The sequence below is a fragment of the Nycticebus coucang genome, chromosome 10 (genome assembly GCF_027406575.1).
Source record: "Nycticebus coucang isolate mNycCou1 chromosome 10, mNycCou1.pri, whole genome shotgun sequence".
Taxonomy (NCBI): Eukaryota; Metazoa; Chordata; class Mammalia; order Primates; family Lorisidae; genus Nycticebus; species Nycticebus coucang.
The window spans coordinates 103944404-103963629 of record NC_069789.1 but is presented as its reverse complement, the minus strand read 5'-3'; the positions used below and the strand labels follow the sequence as shown (position 1 = coordinate 103963629).

Genomic DNA, 19226 nt, shown 5'->3' with positions numbered 1-19226 from the left:
CGCAACTGCTTGGGTTGGGGGAAATAACGTCTCAGCCTCCCACTGCCCGCCCCTAGCAGACACCTCTGAGGCGTCTCCCAGAGCTGGCGAGATCTTGAGGGGGAAGGTCTGTGCTGGGGGCCTCAGAAAGAAGAGGGGCAGAGTTGAGGGGTCAGAGCAGAGCCGCAGGGACTGAGCCGAGAGGCGGGGCGGACCAGGCCGGGCAGGGGCCACTGACTCCGCCCTTGCCTGGCGGGCGGGCCTTTAACACCGCCCAGCGCACGTGTCGGGGGAGGCCCGGCCAGCTCCGAGCGCACAGACGGCAGCCGGGCCGCCGCAGGGCGGGCGCCGCCGCGATGCAGCCAGGCCCACAGCGCGGGCAGCTAGGCTGGCACGACCGAGCTGCGGGGCCGGGCAGCCTGCTGGCTTGGCTGATGCTGGCGTCTGTTGGCGCCGCACCGTGCCCTGATGCCTGCTGCCCCCACGGCCCCTCCGGGCTGAGATGCACAGGGGCGGGGGCCCTGAATAGCCTTCACCACCTGCAGGGCACCGAGCACCTGACCGAGCTGTAAGTGTCGGGGTACTGGGGGCTCAGGGACAGGCGGTCATAGCTGTCCCTCCGAGGGAGCGGACTCTCTGCCTGTTTGCTGGGTCAGGCAGAATGGACGCTGCAGGAGACGGGCACGGTGCAGCCTTCAGAGGTGATCTGGCGTTCCTCCGCTGCCACTGATGCCACCGCTGCCTTAGCAAGCCTCACGGTCACTCCCTGGATGTCCCCTAGGGCTCAGAGCAGCTGCTGTCCTGGCTTCAGGGAGAGCGAAGGGAGATTTCCGTGGACCAGATCTGAGAGTTCAGCGGGTTAGAAGTTGTGTCCTGGAGCTCAGGCAGGCGCCCAGGCTCTGCTCCGTGGAGAGGGTGTTCAGCTGCAGAAAACCCTTCAGTTTGGCACCTTAACCACCTTTTTTGTTTTCTAGGGATTAAGCCAGGCTCCACCCCACTCCTTGTCATGACCAGGCAACCCTAGCTCTTCCCTGGAATTGGGATTTTAGTTGGAATGGGTGGAAGGTGGTGAGGAGTCATGCTTGGTGGTAGAGCTCTCCTATTCCTGTTTCCACCATCTCCAGCCCCTAGGATCCCTTGATTTGGGAAATGTGGCCCTCCTCCTGACTTCTTTGCCCCTACTCCCACCTCCCTTTCCACCTTTGTCTCCAAAACTAGGAGGAATCTCTGGCATTCTGAAGTACCCTGACATCCTGCAGCAATTGGTTACAAAATACTCGAGTACTTTTTAGCAGCTGGTGAAATCTGCAGGAGTATGCTGTAATTGGCCTAGAGGTATTCAATCATCACATGGTGATGGCTGGAAAATACTTGAGTATTCTGTGCAGCTGGCAGGGCCAGCAAGACTTCTAGAAGAGGAAAGGAACTATTAGAAAGTCCTCCTTCTGTGGTGTGGGGCTTAGGGTGTGAGAAAGGAGCCCTGGTTTCATGCAGTACAAGGCTGCATGTATCTGTTCAAGTATCCGAGGCTAGGACCATCCCTGTCTGGAAGTTACTTGAGCAGCCTGCAATAATTGGCACTGAGTTATTTGGGCATCTCATGGTAATTAACGGGAAGGTACTTGATATGTCTCTAATGGCCCTAGGGAGACCAGGAGGGAGGAGATGGCCTTGTCTTGGTCTGGGCCTAGGTCTCTGGCTGATGGGAAGGAGCATGAAATCCAGGCAGCCAACCCCAGGCAGTCCTCTCATCACCCTGGGTCCTCGAGAAACCAGGGTCTGGGCTCCAGCGTGCTGCTTGTGTTCTCAGTTCCCACTTCCCTTCCAAGCCCCAAGGGGGTTCACCCCAGGAGGAAGGGGGTGTAGGGAGAGTGGACAGGACAGGGCTGGGTACATTGAAGCATGCAGAATGGTGAGCAGAGAAGTTCCTGAGGGTGGGGCTGCAGCCTGACAACCCCCTCTGCACAGACCCCTCCTAAGAGCTAACGCTAAGGAGTAGATAATGGACTCAAATAGACAGATTGTTTATGAATCCAAACGAATGAGGCAGCTTTGAGCTCCCTTTCTGACAGCTCCACACACCCTGCTAGCCCACTGCACTTTCACCCCTCAGGGGTTGGGTCACTACATCTTGAGACCCTCTGGGCAGGTGCTGCGGGTGGGGAGGACAGAACAAGGACTCGCCCTCCCTTAGAGTCACTGGAGGTTATTTCCTAGGTCACAGAAGACTTAGGACCTGACACCTGGCTGTTCTGCTGGGGCCAAGATTGGGAAGTGGGGGGACAGAAAGGGGTCACTTCAGTGGTCCTGGCTCCTACAAGATAGAGTTGGGGGGGAAAAGGGAGAGTTCTGAGAATGGTTCTGGCATGGACATGGGTGTGCATGCGTGCGTGGGGGGGGGGCGGGGGGAGCACACCGACGTGTCACTGCAGGGTAGCCGAGTTCTCAGGAACTCTCTGATTTGCCCAACTCAGCAGCTACACAGGCCCGGGGTGCCAGCCCCACCATCTCCCAGTGCCTGCTCATGCTTCCTTCCCTCTTGTCTCCCTGTCTTGCTTTCTCTGGCTCTCTGTCCTTATCTGTCTGTCTCTCTGTCTCCTTTTCCTTATCTTTCTCCTTGCCTCTCTCTCTCTCACAGTCTCTTCTTGCCAGTTTCTCTTTCTCCATATGTTTTACTCTCTTTGTTTTTCTGTCCTGCTGTCCCCCTCTGACCCCACCCTGCCACACTGAGCCTTTCCGTCTCTCTCAGCCAGCCTTGCACCTTCTCCCTATCCTCTCATTACCCCTCCTCCATCCTGGTCCCTCCAGGTGTCTGACTGATAGCCTCTGTGCCTCCTGCTCCATCTGCTGAAAGGTGGAGGTTGGGGGGTTCAGGGGTTGCTGCTAGAGGATGGGGAGGGGCGGGGGAGGTTGGTGTGTGTGTGTGTACGTGTACAGTGGTGTGGGTGAGCCCACCAGTGGCCCCTATCAAGTGTTTTTGAGAACACAAATTTGCCTGACCACAGTCTTCCTCTGTGCTGGGTGGGGCAGCAGCAGTGATAAGCCCAGGCCCTTCGTGGAAGCAAGTGTTTCATCATGGTTCTCCATTGTTGGGCTTGAGCCCAGGAGGCCTGGTACAAAAGGAGGACACCAAGCTAAGAATGGATTTGTATGTGTGTGCATGTGTGAGGGTGTGAGTGTGCACATGTGCACACGTGTGTGTTGCTGCGTATAGGAATGTGTGTCACCTGTGCAGATATTCATGCCAATGTGTATGTGCATATGTGTGTGTGTGTTCAGGGGGCATGTGAGTGTGCATAAGTGTGAATGTGTGAGGATGTAAGTACACGTTTGCATGTGTGTGTTCATGTCGCACATGTGCATGTGTGACTTGGGAGGAGGGGTCTCTATGCATATGTGTGTATGTGTCTGTGTGTGTGACTATGAGGAAGGCAGGTGGCTAGGTATGGGAACTCAAGTGTGGGCCTGACCCTGTGACTCCTGTCCCCTCTCCCATAGGTACATCGAGAACCAGCAGCATCTGCAGCATCTGGAGCTTAGTGACCTGAGGGGTCTCGGGGAGCTGAGAAACCTGTGAGGGAACCAGGGACTGGGCGGGTGTGGGGTTCAGTGTGGATGCTGGGGGACCAGAAGGTCAGGAAAGGCTCCAGGGTCCAAGGGCCTGGGAGGGTTTGGGAGGGCCTGGGAGGCTGAGTACTGATTCACAGGGGTGGTCAGGAACCTTAGAGGGGTCTAGGGTGGCTGAGGAAATTATGAGGGGGCTGGGGAAGGGTATAGGGCTCAGTGATGGGGCTGGGGGCTGGGCTGGGCAGAGAGGCCAGGAGGCCAGAGTAGTTGAGTGTGGGGCTGACCCTCGTGTACCCTCCACAGCACCATCGTGAAGAGTGGTCTCCGTTCCGTGGCGCCAGAAGCCTTCCATTTCACTCCTCGGCTTAGTCGCCTGTGAGTGGCTAGGGCCAGGCAGCGGGGTTGGGAGGCCACCCAGGCTTGGGCTGCTAATGGGCTCAGCCCTCCCCAGGGACCTGTTCTGAGGAAGGCCCAGCCTGGTCAGAGACGTCGTTTCACCCATTCTCCAGTGGCCTCTTCTCATCCACTTCAGGGATGGCCTGCTCTTACCTCTGCCAGCTAGAGGTCCTTCCTACTGTCTGCCTTCCATGCTTCATGCTGCAGGGCTACTTCTCATGGTGTCCACCCCGTCTCTCTTTGCAGGGCTCAGATACACACAAGTCCAAAGGGGAGAAGGGGTGGAAAAGTATTCCTGGCTTCTGGCTGGGGTTCCATTTCCCACCCCTGCCCTGGTGGGGATGCATTGATGGGGCCCCTAGGGTAGCCTGGAGGCTGGGGTATCAGATCTGCAGTTTGTCACCCTGCCCATGTCTGGGAATTGGTCACAGCTGCCCCTCCTGTAGAGGACAGAGGGGGTGTTGGGTTCAGCAGGGGAGATATTCAGAGTCCCTGACAGCCCCTCCCTGGCCTTCTGAGACAGAAGTTCAGCTATCCTGTCTCTTACCACGAGTGGATAGAAGATAGGAAGAGTACTGGGCCCGCTAAACTCTCTGCCATGTCCAGCAGTGTAACAACAACAACAACAACAACAAAAGACATCACGTCACTGATTGTACTGGGGTTTCAGTTAAAAATGTGTACTCAGTAGCACTTCCAGGACTCACGTTAGTGAACCCTCACAGTCAGCCTGGTGAGAGAGACAGTGTTATCATTTCCATTTCATAGATGAGGATGTTGAGAATCAGAGAGATTATGTTTCTGGGCTGAGGCCACACAGCTGTACATGGCAGGAGAGAACTTACACCCAGCTCTGTCTGGCTCTAGGTGGGCAGTGTTTCTGGTCCCCATGTGGTGGTGCCTCTCCTACCCAGCCCCTATGGATTCTGGAACAAATGGCCAAAGAGAGGGTGCAGGACAGGCCCCGCAGAGACAGAGGGTCCCAGGACAGCAGCCTGCAGCAGGACATTGATCACTGGGGCTTCTAAACCAGTTTCCTGTGTGGCTGTGAGCTGCCCCTTGCTTGGCTCACCTTCTCCATCTCTGCAGCAGGGGCAGTCCCAGGAAGGATGAGGAGGAAGGTCCTAAGGAAGCGATTTTGAGTTCCTTGGTGACAGGTGGAGTGTGGGAGGCTGAGTCCCCCTCCTCTGACCAGTCCTGGGCTCTGTGGGGCGGAGCACAGATGGAGCCCCTTCCCCCAGCTGTGGCCTCAGCACTTTGCCAGCTGGGGCTGGAGCCATGGGGGAGGAGGGAGCCGGCTGTTCCCTCAGAACCCCTCTCTCCCTGGGGTCTGAGGAGGGGGTTAAGTGGGGTTAACCCTTGTTGTCCCAGGGAGAGGAGAAGGGCTCACAAGCTTTTCTTGGCCCCCTGCCACCCGCACACACTCTGCCTCCCTGGGTTTGTGCTAGTTGCCTAGGGAGGAGGAGCCAGATATCAACTTCCTCTTTGGCTCCTTTCCTACCTCATTCTGGGTCAGAGTGAGGTTGGGTCTCACCTGGGGTCTGTCTTGATATGTCTCAATGCCCACAGGAACCTCTCCTTCAATGCTCTGGAGTCTCTGTCCTGGAAAACTGTGCAGGGCCTCTCCCTGCGGGAGCTGTGAGTATGGACCCTTCAGTGCAGGAGCAGCAAGCGGGCATGTGCACTTGTATCTGGGTGGCCCTGGGTGGGGGGTGTCTCTCTGGGGACTGTGTGCATGCCTGTGAAACTTCCAGCAATTCAGAGGCTGCAGGACCACCCGTCCAGGGCTTCTGCCTGGGTTGGGGAGCTGGCCTGGACAGCCCACTGCATTCCCAGTGTTGGGTGGTGCAGTGGTCTGTGGGCATTCAGGCCTCTGGGACACTCTGGGAGGCTGTGCCCTACCCTCCTTGTCACCATACTGAGAGCCCTTGCCTGGTCTGTTGCCCTGGTGAATCTGAGGTAAGGGTCTGCTCCGCAGCCCCAGAGCTCTCTGTACTGTTTCTGGTTACTGGGACCCTCACATGTGTCCCCACCCCTTGCTCTCGACCATCCTCCCTGCTGTCGAACTGCTCCCTTGTACTCTATGTAAATGCTTCATTCTGGTGGCTTCTCAAGCCCAGCACCTGCCTCTTCCCTGACTCTCTTGGTGTCCACCTTTACCTACCAGGGTCCTGTCTGGGAATCCTCTGCGCTGTTCTTGTGCCCTGCGCTGGCTGCAGCACTGGGAGGAGGAGGGGCTGGGCGGAGTGCGTGAGCAGAAGTTGCAGTGTTTTGAGCAGGGACCTCTGGCTCTCATGCCCAACGCCAGCTGCGGTATTTGCTGGGGGTGGTGTAAGGGTTGGGAAGCTCCCTGCTGGGGAGCATTAAAGGGGCCAGAGCAGTCTTGAGGAGGGTGGGAGAAGGGGCATTCCCTGGGGTAGAACTCTGCAGCCACTCCTGGTCCTAACACCCCTCACCCTTGGGCATCCTGGGTGACCAGGCATACCCACGCTGAAGGTCCAGATGCCCAATGCCTCCGTGGATGTGGGGGACGACGTGTTTCTGCAGTGCCAGGTGGAGGGGCGGGGCCTGGAACGAGCCGGCTGGATCCTCGAGGAGCTGGAGGGTTCAGCCACAGTGACGGTGAGAAGCCCTTTACCCCCAGCCTCCCCAAAGATGTCTAGGCAGGGCACAGGGGATGAAGACAGCAAAAGAGAGACACTGCTGGAGAGAGATAAGGAATAAGGAACACAGAGGCTGGGGGATGTGCACAGGTGGTTTAAGCCCCCAGGGATCAGCTGATACTGCGACAGCCCAGGGCACGCACACTGATGGTGGGCACTGGCAGGGCCCTTGGGCTATACTGGACCCATCAGGACTTAGGCTCCTTTCTGGAAACTGATGCTGTCTGGGAGGCACAGGGTCCCAGGGCCCTCACTTATTAGAACTGAGAGTGTCTCAACAGATTATCCTTCCACACATCCCCTTTCCGTATGAGGAAACTGGGGCCCAGGAAAGGGGCCCAGTTTCTCTGATTCCACATCCAGGGTGAGTTCTTAGGGGCCTCTGGGGACTTTTTCTGGAGATTCTGGACGCAGCGTCCTCTTGGGTGTGTCATGAACATATTAGTAAAGGAGGCCAAGTCTGGCTCCAGCTCTCTCACTAATTAATTCTTGGAGTGACTTTCAGAAAAAACATTAATCCGCTTGCACTTTGGTTTTCTTATCTGTAAACTGAGGAGGTGGACATGATGGCCTTCTGATGTCCTGTCTGCCTCTGGGCATTCTCTGGCCTCTATCTCTATTATCCAGACATGTCTTTGGGCACCTTCGCAGGCCTTGCCCTTTGTCCTTAGGCTGGACACCACAGCTGAGAGTGGCCACAGCTAACTTGGGAGACCATGTTCACAAGGTCAGCAGGAGCTGACAATGGGCTCTGCCCACCCAAAATGCTGGCCCCCTGGGCAGCAGGAGTGGATGCACAGATGGGGGCTGTGGCCAGAGGGACTGGAGGTGTGGTGTGTGGTATTTACTTTGGAGGCTCTCAAAGGGAGGAGGATGAGATGAGAGTCAACCCCAGAACTGCTAGAGGCAGCTGGAGCCACATTGAAGGAGGAACTACCAGGGCCCTGAGCAGAGGTGGCCAGATGTGGTAGAAGGTCACCAATCATGGGAGTTCCTCCCCTCTAGAGATCAAAGGTACCTAGAATGAGTAAAGGAGAGAAGACCTGGCCACATCTATGTCTTGAGAGACTTTATGAACTCTCTTTTTTGGGGGAAATTCCAGTTTTTTTCTTTCTCTTTGGGAGATTTACATGTGTGCTACCACCTGTGTTTTCTAGAAGCTTCTTCCTATAGAAAAGTCACACCCTAACTGTGGGTGTGGGAAGGGAGGCTGGTCCCTCTCAATTGGGAGAGCAAGGGATGATAAAGCAGCTCCAGGGGAGAGTTCTTGGGAAACCAGCTCCCCATCCCCCTCCATGAGTGGAGTGGAGGTGACAGGACAGCTGAGGGTAGGATAAATGCCAGAAGATAATTTGTCAAAAAAAAAAGAAGATAATTTGTCCACCTCTTCACCTTACAAAACAAACAAACCCTCATGGTTCAGCAAGATTAGAATTGTCTTAAGATCATAGAACTTATGCATGACACATCGCAGTTTCTTAGGAAAAGAAGCTGGATCTGATTCAATCTTTTGATGATGATTCAGAATCAGGTCACTTTGCCACCCTAACCTTACTCGCTTTCCTCATCTGCCGAAGGACGCGATGCTGCTGCTGTTGCTTCCAACGGCTGGCCAGCTGTCAGCACCGCCTCTGTGTTTCTGGTCTTCCTCTGGCTCAGACTAAGTTGCTTAGATCTGTGTGTAGAACAAGAATGTGGGCTAAGTTGGTTCTCCAATGAGCTATATATGAGCTTGGTTCATGGGACTTGTGACATCTGTTTAGCTGCTCAGAGGGATGCTTTTAGTTTTACTGTAGGGGTATTTTGTGCCTATTTTGAGGTTATTTGTAATATTTTAGATTTTTCAGACCATTAAATATGTGATCCAGCTCTAAAGGAGGGGGCCATTCTCTCTATAACCTTTCCCACCCTCTTTCCTCGCCCGCACCCTCCTCTGCTTTTCATCTGGAGCCAGAGGGTCTCCCCAAAGACATCAACACCAGCCCCCAGCCCCAACCTGCCTGAAGTTCTTTCTAATTTTCCCTCTCTTCCCTGATCCAGAAGTCTGGGGGTCTGCCATCCTTGGGGCTGACCCTGGCCAATGTCACCAGTAACCTCAACAGGAAGAACATGACCTGCTGGGCAGAGAATGATGTGGGACGGGCTGAAGTCTCTGTCCAGGTCAACGTCTCCTGTGAGTGTCAGGGGCTGCCCTGCTCCCACCCCCACTTATCTCCTCTTCCCTGAAAAAAAGGGTAGGGGGCTGGACGAAAGGGTGGGATGTGTGTCTCCACAGCTGCATGAAAACCTGATCCTTTGGGGGAAGTCCTGGGAGCTCATCAAGGCAAAAGGGACAAGATGGATTTCTTTCTGGCCCCCTGCCCAAGCCTCGCTACCTGAGGTGCTCAGCACCAGCTGCCTGGCTGATCCCACTGCTCCCAGTGCTTCTTGCCCATCCTTTAGGCCCTTTGCCCTGAATCCTGGTTTTAAAAGAGGAAATTCCCCTCCTGAGTTCCTCTTTAGGCTCCCTGCATAATTTCTCTAGGTCTGCCAAAAAGTTATCTCGAATTTTCGTCTTTATATCATTTTTTTTCTTTCTTTCTTTCTTTATTTTTAGAGACAGAGTCTCACTTTGTCGCCCTCGGTAGAGTGCGGTGGCATCACAGCTCACAACAACCTCCAGCTCTTGGGCTTAGGTGATTCTCTTGCCTCAGCCTCCCGAGTAGCTGGGACTACAGGCGCCCACCACAATGCCCGGCTATTTTTTTGTTGTTGTTGCAGTTTGGCCGGGGCCAGTTTTGAACCTGCCACCCTTGGTATATGGCGCTGGCGCCCTACTCACTGAGCCATCGACGCCACCCATTTTTATTCTTTTATTGTGAAATATACATAGAAATGTGTGTAAAATGTGTGCTTTGAACAACACTCTTAGCAGCTCCCCAACCCCTCCCCATTCACAAACCACGCTCTCCCCTAGCTTATCCTGATTTTTGTGGTAACCATTTCCTTGCTTTGATGTAAACACAGTTTTTCACAAGTATGCTTCCCTATCAACATAGTTGAGTTTCACTTTTTCTCATGTGTCATATAAATGGACTCGCACGGCAGGTATCATTTTGTGTGGAGCTTCTTTCTTTCACTCAGCACCATGTTGCTAAGCCACGTCCATGCTAACGGGAGTTGCTACAGTTCATTCACTTCACTGCTGGGTAGTATTCTGGTGTGTGAGTGCTGGAACCCAGTACAAGTTGTATGTACTTATACATACATACATGTTTTTCTTCTATTTTTGAGGGGCTTTTGCTTTTTCAAGGTTGGGTCTATTTTAAGACCGTATGTTTTTTCAGAAAGTTTTTAACTGTATGTATTTTTTGCTTGTTTGATTCTTAGGTCCTACTGTCCCATCTTCTTAACCTTGATTACACTTTATTTTCTAGATTCCTTATCCACAAAGACTCCATGTTTAATTGCCAAAAGCTGGTGCCTGCTTCTCTAGAGCTGTTACTTATTTATCTATGGCCCACCACTTAAGTTCCTTAAGCCTCTGAATTTTGTCCCTGCTGCCTGATTTATTTGACGTTTCTTGCAAACGTCTCTCCTTGTGAATTTCCTGGGGCCTTTTGACCTGTTTCTTTTAGGCCTGCTGCCAGATTTCTGGTTCTACGCGCTTTGCCCCAGGACTTAGCAGGGCCCATGTGGGTTCCCTCCAGCTGTCCCCTGACTTGCTGCTGTTGCTCCTATGGCCCGCAGTCCCGGCCAGTGTGGAGCTGCAGGAGGCGGTGGAGCAGCACCACTGGTGCATCCCCTTCACTGTGGACGGGCAGCCCGCACCTTCCCTGCGCTGGCTCTTCAATGGCTTCGTGCTGAACGAGACCAGCTTCATCTTCACCGAGTTCCTGGAGCCTGCGGCCAATGAGACCGTGCGGCACGGCTGCCTGCGCCTCAACCAGCCCACCCACGTCAACAACGGCAACTACACACTGCTGGCTGCTAACCCCTCTGGCCAGGCTGCCGACTCTGTTGTGGCTGCCTTCATGGACAATCCTTTTGAGTTCAATCCCGAGGACCCTATCCCTGGTGCGAGGGCCACCCTGAACACTGTCCCCACCCCAGAGCTCTACTTGGGGGTGGAGATCCAGTTATCCAGGGAAACCAGGCTTACTTTCTGCCGTGACCGACCCCAGAAGCTGGAGTCTGGTCCCGGACAGAAAGGAGTCTGGAGTCCTGGTGTCCAGAAGCCCCCTTGGGCCCCTCCCCCAAGCCAGGACCTCTGAAGCCCTGAGCTATTCCATCCATTTGGGCTGGCTGAGGAGAGAGCCGGGTACCAGGGCATCTTCTTCCTTGAGGTCCAGCAGTCCCACCCCCATCCCACCCTCACCCCATGAAGGGATGAGCCCCAGAGGGGTCGGGGACTCGATGCTCGCCTCCTTCGTCTGACTGCTCTCTCTCCTCCCTCCTGCTACAGTCTCCTTCTCCCCAGTGGGTGAGTAGTCTGGGCTGGAGGGCAGGTTCTGTCTTTTCTCTGCAGCCGAGGCTGGGGCAGAGGGTGCAGCTCACCTGATCCCTGGCAGGCAAGCTGGGCCCAGGGTGGGGCTGCTGGAGGAGACCTGGGACATGCTAAGGCCCACCTTCCTGTCCTGTGTCCCTACAGACACTAACAGCACATCTGGAGACCCAGTGGAGAAGAAGGATGAGACGCCTTTTGGGGTGAGCATGGGAAGCTGAAGCTGGTGTGGGGTTGGGAGGCTGGGCTAGAGGCTCATCTCACGCCATTTCTGCTGAGAGCTAGAGATCCCTGCAACCTGAGCTCTGTCTGCCAAATCACAGCTGCTACAGGGGTCCCCAGGGAGGAGGAGGCAAGTTGGGGCCTGGCTCTGGGCTCCTGTGTAGGATGGAGAAGTGGTTTGCTCTGCGGAGCTTAGGGGCACAGGAGTAGCCCCTGGCTCTACCCACCCCCACCCCAGGTCTCTGTGGCGGTGGGGCTGGCTGTCTTTGCCTGTCTCTTCCTCTCTACACTGCTCCTCGTGCTCAGCAAATGTGGACGGAGAAACAAGTTTGGGATCAACCGTGAGTGGAGAGACTGCAGAGCACTGTCTGTCTGTCTGTCTGTCCTACTGGCTTTGTTTCCTTCCTGACTCTGTCTCCATACAGGGAACCGATGTACACGTGGTCTCTAGGGTGTGTCAGTGTGTTTGGGGCATGGACGAAAGCCTGACTATGAGGTTGTGAGTGTGTGTGAGTGTTGGTCTGTGAGTGAGTGAATGTCAGGCTGTGGGGGGGTGTTTGTGTATGAGGGTCGGGCTGTGAGTGTGAGTATGTGTGTGTCAGCCTGGTGAGTGTGTGAGTGAATAGTGGCTGTGAGTGTTGGGCTGTGAGTGTGTGTGTGTGTCAGCCTGGTGAGTGTGTGTGTGAGTGAATGTTGGCTCTGTGTGAGTGTGAGTGTGAGTGCTGGCTGGAACTGGGGGGAGTTTCAGAGGCAGCAGCTGCTAATTGGTAGCTGGATTGAAGTCAAGCACTAAGTGGGTCTGGGCGGCTGGGCTGGGGCGTGTGGGGGGTTCTTTGGTGCCCATGGGGCCAGGGGTTGGACAAGAGCCAGATAAGGAGAAGCCATGGTGCCTCCACTCCCGCTGCCTGCTTTCTTGCTCCTCTGTCCCACCCCTGCAAGTTATGAGATGGGGGTGACCTGGCACCTCGCATGCAGGTGCTGCCATGTGGGCAAGCCCCTCCATGTGGCTGTGTCTCCTCCTAGGCCCTGCTGTGCTGGCTTCAGAGGATGGGCTGGCCATGTCCCTGCATTTCATGACATTGGGTGGCAGCTCCCTGTCCCCTACCGAAGGCAAAGGCTCTGGACTCCAAGGCCACATCATCGAGAACCCACAATACTTCAGTGATGCTTGTGAGGGACTGTGTGGGTCAAGGGCAAGGGCGAGTGTGTGCGCATGGTGTGCATGTAAAAACATCCGGGCCATCGGCCTTGCTTACTCCAGGCTTGAAAAATCCCTCCCCATACCTGTCCAGCCATAACAGGTCCTCCTCAGTCTGAGATCAGCTGGGTCCTGGCTGCAGCCCTGCCCAGGTCATAGCTGTCCCATCCCATGTCCTCTGTGGGCAGACGCAGCCCACACTACAACACATGGCCTAGAGAGGGAGTGAAGACCAAATGTTAGTCCTCATCCAGCCTCTTGGCTGGGCCCTGCTAGATAGTCCTGCCCTTGAAACTACCTGTCCCTCCTGGGACTGAGGGTCTAGGCTGACCCTGAAGGCCCCTCCCAGGTGTTCATCACATCAAGCGCCGGGACATCGTGCTCAAGTGGGAGCTGGGAGAGGGTGCCTTTGGGAAGGTCTTCCTTGCTGAGTGCCACAACCTGCTGCCTGAGAAAGACAAGATGCTGGTGGCCGTCAAGGTGAGAACCTGACCACAGGGCACTACCGGCTGGGGTCCCACCTCTGGGAGCACCATCTTATCAGGGCACAGTGCTTAGGCTTGGGCATGAGATGTCAGGATCTGACGTGGCTCAAGGCTATGGGTGAGCGGGCCTCTTTGCACATAGGGACTAAGGATTGGGCCCCACACTCTCCTGTCCCTGCCCTGCCACCCAGGCACTGAAGGAGGTATCAGAGAGTGCCCGGCAGGACTTCCAGCGTGAGGCCGAGCTGCTCACCATGCTGCGGCACCAGCACATTGTGCGCTTCTTCGGCGTCTGCACAGAGGGCCGCCCGCTGCTCATGGTCTTTGAATACATGCGGCATGGTGACCTCAACCGCTTCCTCCGGTATGGTGGCCCCAGCCTCATTTCCCTGCTAGCACAGCCCTGCTTATCAAACTAAAGGTGGGGGGGACACCAAAAGGATCAGGAAGGCATCTTACCATCCCTAGGAGCACCAAGAGGCACGGGGGGTGGCTGCACTGGTAGAGGCTACTGTGGTGGCTCTGCAGAGCATGTTGCACCTGTGCGTGACACACAGAGGCAAGGCCTGTGGAAGGTGGCAGTTTAGCTGACTCCAGTAGCAGTAACAACAATAGTAAACCTTATAGTACTTCCCATGTTCCACACATTATGTACTTTACAGTTCATTTTTTTAAAAAAACTTCTTTTATTTTTATTTTATTTTATTATTTTGTTGTTGCAGTTTGGCTAGGGCTGGAGCTTGAACACGCCACCCTTGGCATATGGGGCCGGTGCCCTACTCCCTGAGCCACAGGTGCTACCCAGTTCATTTTTTTTTTAAGACAGTTTCACTCTGTCACCCTGGGTAGAGTGCGATGGCCTCATTATGGCTTACAGCAACCTCACACTCCTGGGCTCAAATAATCCTCTTGCCTCAGCTTCCTGAGTAGCTGGAACTACAGTTGCCCACTCCAACACCTGGCTAGCTTTTCTATTTTTAGTAGAGATGGGGTCTCGCTCTTGCTCAGGCTGGTCTTGAACTCCTGAGCTCAAAGGATCCTCTCACCTCAGCCTCTCAGCATTCTGGGATTACAGTGATGAGCCACTGTGCCCTGCCATAATTCATTCTTGCTATGGTTTGACAGACTTGCACATAAATGCCTTGTATAATAATATAAGTATTTATTTTTTAGTCTTCAAGCATATGTTGCAGTTTATACTTGAAGAAAGTTACAAAAAATTCATTTCTTTGGTTTTGGACAGAAAAGTTCTGTTACATTTGTTTATTTGTGCCAATAATTTGAAGAACTTCAAGAAATGTACCCGTTTCACAGATCAGCTTAGAGAGGTGGAATGACTTGCTCAAGGGCACACAGGTAGTGAACGAATGGCCCAGGGGAGGTGTAACCCTTTATAGAACCCCTGCTCTTAAACTCTGATTGTCACAGTCATGTGTCCCTTAATTGAATCTATCCAGTGAGATAGCTCCTGTGAGGATGGGCCTGTGTTTGTCAAGCAGAGAAGGGACCAGGCTTTGGAATCAGCTGACACTCATTAGCTGAGCCTTTTTTGCCAAGTACTTTTCCTCTCTGACCTCACTTTCCCCACTAGGAAGAGGGACAGAGGATTGGGGGCTGTGGTTCTGGTGAGCAGGTGCTGTGTGGTTGCCCAGCTGATAGTCGTGTTCTGGTCCCTACATATCCCTTTGGGAGTGGTGGGTCATTCACAGCCTGCAGGAACTCAGCCAGGAGAGACCCCTGAGTCTTGGGCTGGTACTTGTGGACTTGGGGGAGTCAGTGGAGGGTTTGGAGCAGGAGGAGGTGAGGCCAGATCAGAGGCTGAGTGCAGAGTAGAAATGACAGAGGAACCCAAGCCAAGAGATGGCCAGAGAGGAGCCGTCCTCTTGTTCTCCAGACATGGTGCACACTCTGTGATGGTCTTGGGAGATGCAGGCTGGGGAGATGCCACTATCTGGGGCCCAGGCTGTGGGAGAAGTGGCTTGAAATTCTGGATGGAGCACTGAGAGAATTAGAGGAGGGAATCACGAATGCACTTAGATGGATCTGGAAGACTTGCCCTCGGAAGCCATCTTTTCCTTCTTTCCTGGGCCTCCCTCCCAGCTGCATCACCCTCCTCTGCCCTGGACCCCTTCAAATTGCTTACCCACTTCTCCTTAAGACTCGAGAGTGTCTCAGTTTTGGTGCCCTTTCCTCCAGGAAGCCTTCCCGGCTTCTCCACCCCCACTCCCAGTGCCCCCAGCTGCTGCTCACACTGTGTTGTGGTGACCTGTTCATCTGCATTGTACTTTCCACTGGCTGTGGTGCTTGGCACATTGGAGATTTTAAAAAAATACTTGGAATAAGTGAATGAGGAGAAAGTTGGCTAGCAGGAAAAGGCATTCCTGGCAGTGATCAGCTCAGGCAAAGCTTTAGAAGGAGGAATATTGGGGAATGGAGACAAGTGACCAGGGACTGAGCTGGCATGGTGGCTGTGGGGAGGAGGTGGGCACCCTGGGAACCTTCAGAAAGAAGGAAGAGCCCACAGGTGTGGCTGGGTGCTGAGGGCAAAGGTGAGAGAGATAGGGGACAAGGAGGACACCCAGGTTCCAGACTCTGAGCCTGGGCAGGGAGGGCCTCTTCACTGCAGGGGCAGGGTTGGGGGAGCGAGCCGAAGCTTAGCCTGAATCTGAAGTGCCTATGGCAGGAGGAGGAGGGGCTGCCTGAGAGGAAGGCGTGGGTATGGGAGGCCCGGGTCTCTGTGGAGAAAAGCTGGGAGGTGGGCTCACTTACTGCAGCCCCCATCCCAGCCCTTGCAGACAGCTGCCTCCATTGTTTCATCCTTTCTCCATTTCCCCCCAAATCTCTCCTTTATCATACCAGCTTCTGGGGCTCCCTTTCCTCAGGCTCCTGGGCTCCCAGCTTCTACCCCTTCTCCCTCTCTTGCTCACAGGTCCCATGGGCCTGATGCCAAGCTGCTGGCTGGCGGGGAGGACGTGGCTCCAGGGCCTCTGGGCCTGGGGCAGCTGCTGGCCGTGGCCAGCCAGATTGCTGCAGGGATGGTGTACTTGGCGGGTCTGCACTTTGTGCACCGCGACCTGGCCACGCGCAACTGTCTGGTGGGTCAGGGACTAGTGGTGAAGATTGGTGACTTTGGCATGAGCAGAGATATCTACAGCACCGACTATTACCGCGTAAGGGTCCTTTGTCCCCATCCCGCACCCAGCATCTACACTATAGACTCCCTGGGTTCCAAGTCCACTCTCCCTCATGGTGTGGGTTTGAGAGTCTGGCTTTAACCACCCTCCTCAGCCTGTGGAGGAAGGGTTGTCTCCTCTGTTGCCCCAATGGAAACAGCACCCTGGGTTTCCCCTCTTAGCCCTGGCCCTGTGGCCCCATCTACTTATTTATGTTATGGGGCTGGTGTGGGTCTGTGTCTGGCAGGTGGGGGGCCGCACTATGCTGCCCATCCGCTGGATGCCTCCCGAGAGCATCCTCTACCGCAAGTTCACTGCTGAGAGTGACGTGTGGAGCTTCGGTGTGGTGCTCTGGGAGATCTTCACCTATGGCAAGCAGCCCTGGTACCAGCTCTCTAACACAGAGGTCAGCCCCGTCTTGCAGGTCATCCCCATCTGGCCATGCCCATTCCCTGCCCCTTTGGGTTGCTTTCTTAGGGAACTCTGTGACCCTCTTGCCCCTCTGCCACTGCCTAAGGAGACCCACCATCCCAACAGCCTGCCCACACTGTGCTCCCTCCACCCCAGCCCTGTCCCCTTCTTCTCCCTTTCTTCCTTCATTTGCCATCCTAAGCCTGGGCCCAGCTGGCTCCTGGGGGAATCACACCCCCATCCCTAGCTGCTTTGTAGATCTAGGAGGCATATTGGGGCAGGAGGGAGAGGCCTGGGAGCTACAGGGCCTGCCACTGCAGCAGGGAGACTGGAGGCTAGACTGTCAGAAGGACAGTCCTGCTCCCTCACCCGCCCTCCTGGCTGGCCATGGCCAGAGCAGGCCCCAGGTGTTCTGTTTCCCATAGCAGCTCCCCCACCCCTTCCTTGGCTCGCAGCTGTCAGTTTCCATTTCTCCTCCTAATGCAATCTGCTCCCTGGAGGCTGGTGGGGTGGGGGAGAGGGTTATAGATTTTAATTTTCTCAAGCATTGAGAGAAGGAATAGAATCAGTGCTGCCCATAACCCAAGTCTTCTAAAGGTGGGGGGGAGGGAAGAGGCTTCAGGCTCCTTCTCCAGCCACTCCCTGCCTGCCACCATTCTCCTCCTCTGGATCTCTTAGCTCTTCTAGTGGTACTTCTTGGAGTCTACCTTTGATCTTTCTTGTGAAGTTGCTTTTCAGAGGCGCTAGGTCCCTACAGAGTTGTACCCACAGAAGAGAGAAGGAAGTCGGGTCCTCTACTTTAAAATGCAACAGCTATTTTTCTTTTCTTTTTCGAGACAGTCTTACTTTGTCACCCTCGATAGAGTGCTGTGGCATCACAGCTCACAGCAACCTCAGCTCTTGGGCTTAGGCGATTCTTTTACCTCAGCCTCCTGAGTAGCTGGGACTACAGGCGCCCACTACAATGCTCGGCTTTTTTTCTCTGTTGTTGCAGTTTGGCCGGGGCTGGGTTTGAACCCGCCACCCTTGGTATATGGGGTCGGCACCCTACTCACTGAGCCACAGGCACTACCCACAACAGCTATTTTTCAAGGCCTTTAACTGCAATTCTCCATTTTCTTTTTTCCTTTTGGTGCTGAGAGGAAGAGGGCCCTTTCTCTCCTGCCACCAAGCTGATGGCAAATGTCTTGGCCTCTGTCCTGGCAAGTCTTCCTAGGATCTGATCCCAGCCTTCCAGAAGCAATCCTACCCAAGCTTCCCCGAGTCAAGCCCTAATCACTCCCACTTCTCAGTGTCAGAGCAGAAAGGAATCTTGGTGTTCACTATCTTCCACTCAGATTATTAGCAACCAGGAATCCCAGACAAGTGTGTGCCTTGCCATGGGAGCCTCAGTGAGGCAGAGGCAGCAGCTTAGCATGCTCTCCTCTCTCTCTCTGCGGGCCCCAGGCGATCGAGTGCATCACACAAGGACGCGAGTTGGAGCGGCCACGTGCCTGCCCGCCAGAGGTCTACGCCATCATGCGGGGCTGCTGGCAGCGGGAGCCCCAGCAACGCTGCAGCATCAAGGATGTACATGCCCGGCTGCAAGCTCTGGCCCAGGCGCCTCCCGTCTACTTGGATGTCCTGGGCTAGGGGCTGGCCTAGGGTTGGGGCTGGGTAGCCAGAATACTGGGGCCTGTCCTCTGCACCCCCCATGGCTCCCACAGCCCCAGGGTGATCTCAAAGCATCTAACTCACCCTCAGCATGCAAGAGGGACAGATGGGGGCTAGGGGCAGAGGACACTCCTGCTTCTCCAGGCAAGGTTCCGCCATAGCAATTATATTTATTACCCCTTGGCTATGTCTCTTGCCAATTCTTGGGATGACGTCGTTCCAGGAGAGGGGTGTTGGGATTCAGGTGGGGGTGGCTCTCCTCCCCCGTCAGGCTGTCCTCAGCTGCCCATCCCTACTCCATGCAGATGTCACTCCCAACTGGTAACTGTGGTTTGGGTCTCAGTCTTGTGGTCACCTTGCTCACCTGGTGGACAGGAAGCCTCAGGCCAAGTTTCCCAGACCTTTAGACCCTGACTTTCCATGTCTGCCTTGTGTTCAGGAAGGCTGGTGCTGCAGTGAGAGGGATGAAAGTTGGATGTCCTGGTGGGTGTCTTCCTTGCGTTGGTGTGCCAGGAACAGAGCGAACACACAGCAGAACATGGATGTGTGTGAAAGAGAGATCATGCATGTCTGTATGTGTATACACATGTGCTGGGGACAGGGAAGGAGCAGGGGTTGGTGAAGGAGGCAGGACCCCTTCATCCTTCCCTTCTCTTAGTCTTCTTGGCTCGTATGCTTTGGGATTAGCACCTGGAGACCAGGAACTGGCAAGGCAGCTGTTTACTAAGGCGGGGTCATCTTTTTGTCTCATTCTCCCTAAGAGAGTAGGTGGGCTCTCCCTCTTTGTCCCTTAGAACAAAACATTGGCCTTAACTGAGTGGTCTGAGGCTTCTGTTAGCACCAAAACTGGGTGAGGTCCCCCCAGCCCCATCGCATGAGGGGACCTGGGCTCCGTATTCCCCAACCCAAAAGCTTGTATTCCACCCAGAGCTGGGAGGGGCACCTTCCCTCTAACCCGCAGCCCATCACTTCCAATCACCTGCCCAGCTCCTGCAA

General features: G+C 54.9%; 1 protein-coding gene across 2 annotated transcripts; it reads left to right on the top strand.

The window, feature by feature from the left end:
• Positions 1-300: 300 nt before the first annotated feature.
• On the top strand, positions 301-18413 carry NTRK1 (neurotrophic receptor tyrosine kinase 1). 2 transcript variants are annotated; one of them, XM_053607281.1, is made up of 17 exons: positions 301-547; positions 3478-3552; positions 3850-3921; positions 5512-5580; positions 6110-6255; positions 6422-6564; positions 8646-8778; positions 10335-10661; positions 11050-11067; positions 11236-11291; positions 11549-11651; positions 12334-12480; positions 12858-12988; positions 13185-13357; positions 15923-16163; positions 16414-16572; positions 18024-18413. In XM_053607281.1, exons 1-17 carry the CDS (start codon positions 336-338, stop codon positions 18207-18209), a joined length of 2391 nt encoding a protein of 796 aa, XP_053463256.1. In that variant the 5' UTR covers positions 301-335; the 3' UTR covers positions 18210-18413. The 2 variants fall into 2 exon arrangements, with proteins under 2 accessions (XP_053463256.1, XP_053463257.1); XM_053607282.1 differs by lacking the exons at positions 301-547; positions 3478-3552; positions 3850-3921 and having other exon boundaries at positions 5543-5901.
• Positions 18414-19226: the final 813 nt, after the last annotated feature.

Excerpts from the sequence above, each read along its gene's own strand:
- NTRK1 (XM_053607281.1), top strand. The coding sequence starts at position 336 with ATGCAGCCAGGCCCACAGCGCGGGCAGCTAGGCTGGCACGACCGAGCT. Across the intron at positions 6,565-8,645 it reads AGGGTTCAGCCACAGTGACG|AAGTCTGGGGGTCTGCCATC; the intron begins GTGAGAAGCCCT and ends TCCCTGATCCAG. Across the intron at positions 8,779-10,334 it reads TGTCCAGGTCAACGTCTCCT|TCCCGGCCAGTGTGGAGCTG; the intron begins GTGAGTGTCAGG and ends TATGGCCCGCAG.